Below are 10,782 nucleotides of genomic sequence, written 5' to 3'. Positions count from 1 at the left end.
GTCAGAGCCCTGGCAAGAGCCAGCTTTGGCTAAAAGCGAGGAGAAAACTTCTGCGTGCAGTGGCTGGAGAGGAGACTTAAAAACACATGGATGCCCTGACCATCCCGTATTATTTGTTAGAACTAGTTTTTGCTCCTTTTCAGGCTCCGCAGCGGTTTTCCACAGCCGGGCCGAGAAAGCGGCCACCGCCCCTCTGGCGCTTGGCAGGCCCGAGGCCTGGCCAGGCCTGGGAACTCAGCAGGGGCGTGGGCCCCGCCGCACCGCAGGAACCTGGGCGCCCTGGGCGTCGCAAAGCACCGGGGGAGGGACGTGGCCGCCCGGGGCTGCGGGAAGACAGAGCCAGATCGGCGCTCTGGAGGGGCCGGGCCCGCCGCAGCCCTGCCTCCAGCCCAGCCTCTCTCCTCAGGCTCTCGCGTGGCCGCCCCACCTCGCGGGGGGAACTCTAGCGCTGCTGGGCGCCGCCATCGTGAACCTCGTTCATCACTGGGCGCCGCCATCTTGTGCCCTCCCCGTACAGGGCGGGCGCCGCCATCTTGTGCCCTCCCCGTGCGGTGTGTCGGCCATGGCGGGGCTGCTGTGCCGCCTGCTCCTCTGCCTGGCGGCCGCCGGGGCCGCCGCCGACCTGCTGCTGGAGGAGGCGCGGCGCTCCGTGGACCTCAGCACTCACCTGGCCAAGGTCTCGGCCGAGCTCAGCCTGGCCAACGCGGCGGGCGGCACGGCCGCCTCAGCCTTCCTGCTGGCGCTGGAGCCCGGCCTGGAGCCCCGCCTGGCCTACCTGGGCGTGCAGGTGAGCTCAAGCCGCGAGGGGCAGCGGGGGACGGCGTCCCGCTCCTCGGGGGTGAGGGAAGGGGCCGCGGCACGGCCTCGGGCGCTGCCCGGGCTCGGCCGCCCGTAGGGACACGTAGGCACAGCGCCGCGCTCCCGGCTCCCGCCGCCCTGCGGCCCCGGGCGCTGCCGCCTGTGACCCGCCCTCCGCACGGGCTCCGCCGGCAGCCGGCGTGGCGGTCGGGAAGAGGCTTCCTCGTCCGGCGTCCAGCCAGCGCTGGCCGCACTGCTCCTCCAGTGCTCCCACTGCCTTGTAAATACTGAAGCTAAGGGTTTCTGTCGTTATACGGAACAAAGCGGGGGGAATGGCCGAGGTGGTAAGGTCTGGGAAGCTATGAAGGAGTCGAGGGAAATGCTCATTAACGTCGCTACTGCTTTAAGGAGAGCAGCCGCAGCCCCTCGGGGGGAGCGGTGCTTGCAGCCCCAGCTAGGGCAGGCCCGGGGGGGGCAACCTCTTACCCTACGGGACGTACGTGCAGTAGGGCTCTTCTAATCCCAGGAGCATTTGCACTGATGTCGTTTTTGCTGCCCAAGTCAAATTCCCGTGGCCTGCTCGCTCCCTAGCCACTGCAGAAAACATGCAAGAGAAATCACAAACACAGTTGACTGAGACTCTCATTTGCACAAGTTACAGTGACTGTGCTGGCTTGGGAACCAGGCTGAGGGGAACTGGAGAGGTTTGTCAGAAATCTCCAGTATCTGTTCTTGCACACTAAGCACACTGCAATTTGTATTAATGAAAAACATCATAAAAGGGCTATTTTTTTTTTATAAGATAGTTACTTATCAGCTTGTACTTTATGGGGGGCATCCCCATAAAAAGTGGATAGGAACTGTAAGGAGTTTGCCCTGGACATGCTAAGTCTTTTAAACTTAACAGCGCACTGATCAGTCTGTATTTTGGAACAGGTAAAGGGTGAGGAAGAAGAGGAGAACACCTTGGAAGTGAGAGAGACTAAAGTTAAGGGCAAAAGGTAAGCGTCACCCTCTTAGGTCAGTACCCAGAGTTGTGCATGGGGGTTCCACCATCATCCTCACAGTGGAGCAGAAGTACTACCCCAGTCCCACAGATACTGGAGTTTTTTTGTTCCTGAAAAGATCCACTCTGTACTCAGGCTGTGTCCTGGGGTGCTACAGAGCCAGGGAACACAGTTCACACAAGCAGCCACACCCAATTCCTGCAGCCCAAGAGGTCCCTATAGAACTTGCTCCTCTCCCTGAGATGCTCTTCCCTTTGCAGAGAACCATGTGGGTTTAGATCTCTGCACTAAGCCCAGCACATACCTGCTTCTTACAGCCACCCAAGGCTGCTAATGAGGGGAAAGCCTTAAGGGAGAGGATGTCTCTCTTAAATGCAATTCATCTGCCTTCAAGTGGGCTCAGCTGTGCTTAGTCTCTTGTACCCAGTGCCTTAAGTAATGCCCTGTTCCTTTATTAAGGGACATCAGGTAAGAGAACATTATAGCTATGGTCATGGTCTTACGCATTGTTCCCTTTTGAGGTCTCAAATGATTGGTGGTGGTGATTACAGAGAGATTCTAAGTGCCTGTGGTGGGTTGAGCCTGGCTGGGGGCCAGGTGCCCACCAGAGCCGCTCTCTCACTCCCCTCATTCACTAAACGGGAGAAAAGGCATAACGAAATGCTTATAGGTCGAGATAAGGACAGGGAGAGATCACTCACTAATTATCGTCACGAGCAAAACAGACCAAACTTAGAGAGGGAATTCATCTAATTTATAACTAGGCAAAACAGAGTAGAGGAATGAGAAAATAAAATCAACTCTTAAAACACCTCCCCCCACCCCTCCCATCTTCCCGGGCTCAACTTCACTCCCGGCTTCAACCTTCCCCCCCCTCAGCGGCACAGGGGGATGGGGAATGGGGGTTACAGTCAGTTCATCACACGGTGTTTCTGCCGCTTCTTCATCCTCAGGGGGAGGACTCCTCTCATCGTTCCCCTGCTCCAGCATGGAGTCCCTCTCACGGGGTGCAGACCTTCAGGAGCAAACTGCTCCAGCGTGGGGTCCCCCACGGGGTCACAAGTCCTGCCAGCAAACCTGCCCTGGCGTGGGCTCCCCTCTGCACGGGTCCACCGGTCAGGCCAGGACCTTGCTCCAGCGTGGGCTTCCCACGGGCCGCAGCCTCCTTCAGGTGCCTCCACCTGCTCTGGCGTGGGGTCCTCCACGGGCTGCAGGTGGAATCGCTACACCCCCTCATCCTTCCTCCATGGGCTGCAGGGGGACAGCCTGCTTCACCATGGTCTTCACCACGGGCTGCAGGGGGATCTCTGCTCCGGCACCTGGAGCTCCTCCTCCCCCTCCATCTGCACTGACCTTGGTGTCTGCAGAGTTTCTTACATCTTCTCACTCCTCTCTCCGGCTGCAAAAGCTCTCTCTCTAAGTGTTTTTTCTTCTTCTTAAATATGTTATCACAGAGGCGCTGATTGGCTTGGCCTTGGCCAGCGGCGGGCCCGTCTTAGAGCCGGCTGGCATTGGCTCTGTCAGACACAGGGGGAGCTTCTAGCAGCTTCTCACGGAAGCCACCCCTGTAGCCCCCCCGCTACCAAAACCTTGCCACGCAAACCCAACACAGTGCCCTTTGGCTGTGTCCCTAGAGCACTGCTCAGTTCACAATGTAGGGAGTACTGCAGTGCGCTGGGTACTGTGGCCCAGCAGTCTGCTGCCTGCTGCAGGGAGAGAGGGTGCTGTTGTCTTTTGCATGAGGCTCTGCACTGCCAAGCTTGGGATATTGCGCATACACTGCAAGACTGGGCAGGCGCGTGCTTTCTGAGCCGTGAGAGCTGAGAAATAAAGGGTGCTCGTAAAGAGGGTCAGAAGCACAGCACTACTGGGTTTCAAGAGGATAGTAGCTGTGAGGTTAACTTGCTAAGGTAGACCATGGTTTCTGACATACCTGGAGGCCTCATGTGATCCTGCTCCTGGGCCACCAGGCATGACTTGAAGTTCATTCATTTCTGTCATCATCTTGGTCCATCTGGTGCATCCTTACAGGTTTGGTGAAATCTCGATCCTTTCTGTAGAACCTCAGTCCAAAACCATGCTCGTTTTCTGGCCATTCCTTAGTTTCAGATCCTGTGGACAAAAGGCTGAACAGACTTTGTGGGAACAGATGCTTAAGATGTTTGTGATTTGTCTTCTGGACTTTTGCACATGCTTCCTCTGATTCAGACCATTCTTGTCATCTGGAGAAGAAGCTGCTAAAGCATGCTTTATAAGTGCAGAACTAGGCAGGGGAGTATGACACCATTCCCTTTCCAAAATGGGAGCCAGGTGTTTTTGTGAAGCAAAGATTGTAGTGGTGCCTGGACACAGTTCACTCCTGTCCTGCTTCCCCACTCCAGAGTAAGCACACCCTCTGGTGACACGATATGTATGATATATGGGCTCCCATCCACAGGGGATGTTGCAGGGTTTGGATCGGATGACTCTGTTGGGACATCTCACATGACTTACCTGTTCTCCCTTCCAGTGGAAAATTCTTCTCTGTGAAGCTGCCATCTCCTTTGGCACCGGGAGCCAAGGTCCGTGTATCTGTTGAAATGGTTTTCACGCACGTCCTGCAGCCCTACCCCACCCACATCACCCAGAGTGAGAAGCAGTTTGTGGTCTTTGAAGGAAATCACTATTTCTACTCACCATACTTCACCAAGACCCAAACAACCCGGGTCAAACTGGCCTCTAGGAATGTGGAGAGTTACACCAAGCTGGGCAACCCTTCCCGCACTGAAGACATGATTGAATATGGCCCCTTCAAGGACATTCCCCCATACAGCCAGGTAATTGTTTGTGCAAAGAGGTTGTGACTCTGCTGAGAGCATCTTGCAAGCATGGCACCCGCATCTGAGAGGCGGGAGAGTGTGAAGTGGAGGCTTTCATGTAAGAGTTGCAGGTCAAGCCTGAGTTGGCCTGCATGCAGGCTAGGAACATGTGCTCCAGCAAGGTGCTCCTGCTACAGATGTGATTGCTGACTGCTGCTTGGTGTCCAGAGAGCAAATCAAGCCAGTTTGTGCATGGTTCTGGCAATGGGGAAGACTGCATCTCTATCATCTCCCTCACTGTTACAACTCAGCCAGATGTGCTATGAGTACACCCCAGGCACCCAGTACCCTCTGTGAACTGGGCTGGGGTGGCTCAAACCTTCCCACGCAGTCAGCTTCACCTCTCTGCAGAGTCTGTCAAGGAGGTTTCTCCGTGGGACATGGAGACAGATAATTGTGAGGGGAGGTTGCTCCTTACTTATCATAGAATCATGGAATGGTTTGGGTTGGAAGGGACCTTAAAGATCATCTAGTTTCAACCCCCCTGCTGCGGGCAGGGACACCCTCCACTAGACCACATTGCCCAAAGCCTCATCCAACCTGGTCTTAAACGCTTCCAGGGATGGGGCATCCACAGCCTCTTTGGGCAACCTGTTCCAGTACCTCACCACTCCAACAGTAAAGAATTTCTTTCTAACATCTAATCTAAATCGACCCTCCTTCAGCTTGAACCCATTCCCCCTTGTCCTGTCACTACACTCCCTGATAAACAGTCCCTGACCATCTTTCCTGTAGGCCCCTTCAGGTACTGGTAAGCCACAATTAGATCTCCCCAGAGCCGCCTTTTCTCCAGGCTGAACAACCCCAACTCTCTCAGCCTGTCCTCATAGCAGAGGTGCTCCAGCCCTCCGATCAGCTTCGTGGCCCTCCTCTGGACTTGCTCTGACAGCTCAATGTCTCTCCTGTACTGGGGCCCTCAGAGCTGGATGCAGTACTCCAGGTGGGGTCTCACAAGAGTGGAGTAGAGGGGCTTCAGGTCTAATAGCTTATCTTTTTACCTTGTTAGGACACTCTGAAGGTGCACTATGAAAATAACAGTCCATTCCTGACCATCACCAGTATGACCCGAGTCATCGAGGTGTCTCACTGGGGGAACATTGCAGTTGAAGAGACGGTTGATTTAAAGCACACAGGAGCAGTGCTGAAGGGGCCTTTCTCCAGATACGACTACCAGAGACAGCCAGACAGCGGGATCTCTTCTGTCAAGTCTTTTAAGGTTGACATTTTGTATAATTTATTTTTTTTTGCTGTGGCTTCGCCCTTTCTTGCATCCCCAAATAGAGTTGTCCTTTTCCTTTGCCTTTTCTTTAGTAACCATACCCAGGTAATAAGGGAATATTAAAGCTCTCATCTGTTTTCAGAGAAGGTTCATGCTAGATGGGAATAGCTTTTCGAGGTGGAATTAGGAGGTTGCATCTGTTGGCCAAACAAACCGTATATACCAGGGCATGTAGTGTTTCTCCACACTCCCACTCCTCCAGTCTCAGGGGCCCTCTAAAACCCTTAATCCCTGTGCTGACAGCTCTGCTTTCTGTATTTGACTGTGCAAGGGCCATTCATTCTGTCCCCACCCTCTTATTTTCAGACTTGCCTTCTCTGTCATATCCTCATGTTTAACAGTATTAATTGGAAAGTCACCATTCATTCCTTGCTCACAAAGCACTCAACAAGAGTTAAAGCTGTGCCTCTGCTAGCCAGATGTGAAAAGTATTATGTGTTTTCATCTGAACCAAAACCTTTCTTACTGCTTGAAGCCTCCAGGAGCCATTGTTGTAATTCTCTAAGGTGGTGCAGCCAAACAGAAATCTCATTTTGCCAAGCGTAAAGCCAGCGAGCTCAGTGAGCTCTAGGGCAGTGGGCTGGAGTGAAAAGGGAATTGCTGTCCTGGTGGGCATGATGAGATCCCTTGCTGTCTGGGATATTTGAAACTGGGCTGGAGAAAGCACGTTCATTTAGAGGCCAAGTGATTTTAGTGCTGGCAGCCGCTCCTGTGGCTGATTGCTTATAATAGCACAATTTTACCACTCACTGCAACTGAATGGGCATTTTGTCATCTCTCATGTGGGAGCGCAGTTTCCTGATGCTTAACAGCCATTATTGGGTTTGCCAATTTCACTGAAAATAACTCCTAGCCAGTGCACTGACTGCTGCTTCTCTCCGTACAGACCATTCTCCCAGCTGCTGCTCAGGATGTCTATTACAGAGATGAAATCGGAAACATCTCCACCAGCCACCTCCTTGTCCTGGATGACTCCGTGGAGATGGAGATCCGTCCCCGCTTCCCACTTTTTGGAGGATGGAAAACCCATTACATCATTGGCTATAACCTGCCAAGCTACGAATACCTCTACAATCTGGGTGGGTGGCACAGGGAAAGGGAATAAGAAACCTTCTTCTCTGTGTTTAAAGGTCGTTGCTGTGCAGTAAAGAATTCAAAGCTGTGGTATGCTGCACCTTAGCAACAACAGTTGCTAGATATTATTTCTAGAATATGCAAATCCACCTTCTTTTCTGTGCTTCCTTCAGGTTTTTGTAGACATCTGGTTAAAATATACTTGAGTGAGCTAATGCCCCCTGCTGCACAGTGTACACATCCGAATGCTGCTCGTGCTTCTGTGTGGAGCTGAGCTTCAAGGCTGCCCCTTGGTCTTTGAGGAACTGTAACCACCCTCTGGTCTGCACTCTCTTAGGTGACCAGTATGCCTTGAAAATGAGGTTTGTCGACCACGTGTTTGATGAGCAAGTTACAGACTCTCTGACTGTCAAGATCATCCTGCCAGAAGGTGCCAAGTAAGTGTCATTACTCCTGGCCTGTTACTGCAGACGATGCTGTGTTGGTGGCAATTCTCCAGCCTGCTCTAATGGCCTCAGGACAGTGAAACAAAACCATGACCGTGCATGTAGAGGAGACCTTGGAACGCAGCTTTGCTTCCTTTTAGAGTGTTGTTTAAACTGCATAATTGGCCTTGTGCTAGAGGCAGTGGTTGGCCAGCCAAGTCCCAGGTTACATCATCTCAACTGCTGTAGAGTCATATGGGACTCTGGCTTTATTCACAGGAATATCCATGTGGACAGCCCCTATGAAATCAATCGTGCTTCAGACGAGCTTCACTACACTTACCTGGACACTTTTGGACGTCCAGTTATTGTGGCACACAAGAGCAACCTGGTGGAGCAGCACATCCAAGACATCGTGGTAAGCGTGGCCTCTGCATGGTTTGCCTGAGCAGTTGTGCCTCCTCTGTATTCAGTGGCACAGTCAGAACACCTGTCGGGTTCCAGAAATACATACTTGCTGGACTGCATGGCCAGTTCCGCTGCTGCGTGAGGAGAGGAGTTCTCTCCCATAGTAACGTGGGTCACTCCTCAGTGTTTCAAACTTCTCTTCTAGGTTCATTACACCTTCAACAAAATCTTGATGCTGCAGGAGCCTCTGTTGGTGGTTGGAGCTTTTTACATCTTGTTCTTCACTGTGATCGTCTACGTGAGGCTGGATTTCTCCATCACTAAGGTGCTGTATGATGAAGGGCTCTGTGGGAGCATTAGTGGCTTACTCAGCTGGTGGCTGGAGATTTTCATACCAGTAATTCTCACTGAATGTTCCTGATGATTTGATATCTTACTAGATGCTTAAATGGAGTCCTGATTTTATGCTACCTGAGCATTGATACTCCTGCACGGCTTGAACTGGTGTGCTAAGGATAACCTGAAAAGGAATCCCTCCCTGAGAAGCAGGGATGTCCGCAATTCTCTTTCTGCAACATTTTAACTTACTTACCGTTAAGCTATTTGTTGGGCTTGGCTGGGTGCTGAAAGGTGCTTGCCCTAGTCAGTATTTGTACCATTCACCTAATTACTGTCAGTTGACTTAATTGGAAAGGGAGCAGTTTCTGTAATGGTTCTGTGGCAGACTGCAAGTGTGGCTTGATGCAGATCAAAGATACGACTGCTTTGATCTTCCCTTCTGTCCTCTTGCAGGATCCAGCTGCTGAAGCTAGGATGAAGGTTGCCTGCATCACAGAGCAAGTGCTCACTCTGGTGAACAAGAGACTTGGGCTGTACCGTCACTTTGATGAAGCAGTGAATAAATACAAGCAGTCACGGGACATCTCCACCCTGAACAGCGGCAAAAAGGCTTTGGAGACGGAGCACAAGGCCCTGACAAATGAAATAGCTTCTCTGCAGTCTAAACTGAAGACAGAAGGCTCTGACTTATGTGATAAAGTAAGAAATTCCAGGGTTTTTTTTAAGCTCTGCTATTCTTGGCTCTATCAAGTATTCTAGGTGAGTTTTAATTTGGGGTTTAGTTTCTGCAGCCAATATATTTACTTTTCTTTTCCTCTGAAAATGGCTTGATCCTTGCCAGGGGGTGTGAAGATCAGTTTAGTCTTTTTGCCCTGTAAGTGCTGCTGGTAAACAGCTGCTTGTGCTGTTTCTTAAACAGCCCTTGAACCAGCTGCACGAGTACAGATGAATGCTTTTGTAACACAATCCTGATGCTTCTCATTGAGCTCATGGCAGTGACACTTAGGCAAAAATGGAAACTATCAACACATTATCAGTTCTGACTTTACTACTGACACCAGCCAGCCCAAAATCTTCTCCCTCATCTCTTCTCTTCTTGCACATGTGAATTTGGTGCTGACAGAATTTTGGTAACATGATGCTCCTCGGGGTATTTTGCTATACCATGTTGAAAGCCGTGGCACAGTGAGCACGCACCCACTATCCTTTCCTCACTCCACTGTATTTCAACACTTACTTATCTGGAACAGCACTTAACCCCAAGTGAGGGACACTTCAGTCTCTAAGGTCCATTCAACCAACAGCCACCTTGCCTAATCTGTTACTAACTCAAGGAGTAGCTCTGTCATTACAGACCAGCTTCTCACACCATCAACATTAACTGTAGGGACAGAGCTTCTAGCTGTCACAGTTGCAATTTAGCTTGAAGCCTTCAAAATCTATCATTAAACATTCTTTAACAGTCATCGCACCTGTCTCCTGCCAGTATGGCTCCTGGGTCCTCAGAGCCTTTTTATCTGCACTGCTTACTTATCCATTCATGAAATGTTCCTCATAATGCGATGCCAAAGAGAGGTGATGGCTCAGGAGGCAATACTCAGGGACTGGAGATGTTTCCACTTAGCATTGACTTAATCTTTTGCTCCACCTTTACCATCTCTTCTATTACAGCTTCACTTTAGGGCTGTTTTTTTGTCTCCTCTAATACTCCCTTTGTTTCTCACTCCTATAAGGTAAGTGAGATTCAGAAGCTTGATGGCCAAGTCAAAGAGCTTGTTCTGAAGTCCTCGGTCGAGGCTGAGCGGCTGGTAGCTGGCAAGCTCAAGAAGGACACGTACATCGAGAATGAGAAGATGCATTCCAACAAGCGCCAGGACCTGGTCACCAAAATCGACAACATCCTTGATGCACTGTAACTGTCTGGTTTGACAGCTGGGTGGAAGGGAGAGGTATGGAGTGAAATGAGAAGCCTGGGAGTGGATACACTTTGAGCCAAAACTCCTTCCCAGCAAAATTAGGGGAAAAGTTGATGTGAAATGTCTGAAAGTATGTTTTGGTTTTAGGTTTTTCTGTAGAGCCTGTCTGCTCAGCAACATGTGCTGTGCAAGGGACCATGACATCATGCTGTTTGGCTGGGTAACAGGGTTTCTTTACCAGAGGTGGGGCTCAGCCAGGTTATAAAACAGTCTCCCGCTTTCGGTTTTCCCTGTATAGATGTGCCCTGACTAAACGCACACAAACAGCCAGTCTGAGCACAGGCATGCTCGTGGCAAATCTGAATGTTGCATCTCCAGAAAGAATAAAAGATAACTTTGTTCTACTTTGAAATAAAACCGCCACTGCCTCGCCTTTATGTGTTCTGTAGGGGTGGGGGAGGCAGCGGTGCTGGGGCAGAGGGCAGGTTGGTCCTGTCCTGCCCACAGCCAGGCAGTGCAGATCCCTGGAGACCAGACTTCAGCCCTGACTGCTCCTGCCTCCCATCAGCTGTGTGCCTTGAAGACAAAACTGCCTCCTCACAAATCCCCAACCCAGGCAGGGGAGAAAGCCAAGCCCTTGTTCCCTACAGCCTCACAGGGAGAAAAAAATACACAATG

At 51.3% G+C, this 10,782-nt stretch overlaps 1 protein-coding gene across 1 annotated transcript; it reads left to right on the top strand.

Moving 5' to 3' along the window:
• Window positions 1–394: 394 nt before the first annotated feature.
• On the top strand, window positions 395–10,521 carry RPN1 (ribophorin I). Its single transcript, XM_054838257.1, has 10 exons — window positions 395–787; window positions 1,735–1,799; window positions 4,315–4,621; window positions 5,670–5,879; window positions 6,829–7,021; window positions 7,354–7,453; window positions 7,721–7,859; window positions 8,055–8,174; window positions 8,642–8,887; window positions 9,922–10,521. Exons 1-10 carry the CDS (start codon window positions 563–565, stop codon window positions 10,102–10,104), a joined length of 1,788 nt encoding a protein of 595 aa, XP_054694232.1. The 5' UTR covers window positions 395–562; the 3' UTR covers window positions 10,105–10,521.
• The last annotated feature ends 261 nt before the right edge of the window (window positions 10,522–10,782 follow it).

This window comes from Grus americana, chromosome 11 (genome assembly GCF_028858705.1).
Source record: "Grus americana isolate bGruAme1 chromosome 11, bGruAme1.mat, whole genome shotgun sequence".
NCBI lineage: Eukaryota > Metazoa > Chordata > Aves > Gruiformes > Gruidae > Grus > Grus americana.
Note: the sequence above shows the minus strand (reverse complement) of the source record. Positions and strands in the feature narration are given on the sequence as shown.

Bases quoted from the DNA above. Each gene is read 5' to 3' on its own strand.
- RPN1 (XM_054838257.1), top strand. From the start codon at position 563: ATGGCGGGGCTGCTGTGCCGCCTGCTCCTCTGCCTGGCGGCCGCCGGG. The intron at 788-1,734 runs GTGAGCTCAAGC...ATTTTGGAACAG, and splicing joins TGGCCTACCTGGGCGTGCAG to GTAAAGGGTGAGGAAGAAGA. The intron at 7,454-7,720 runs GTAAGTGTCATT...CTTTATTCACAG, and splicing joins ATCCTGCCAGAAGGTGCCAA to GAATATCCATGTGGACAGCC.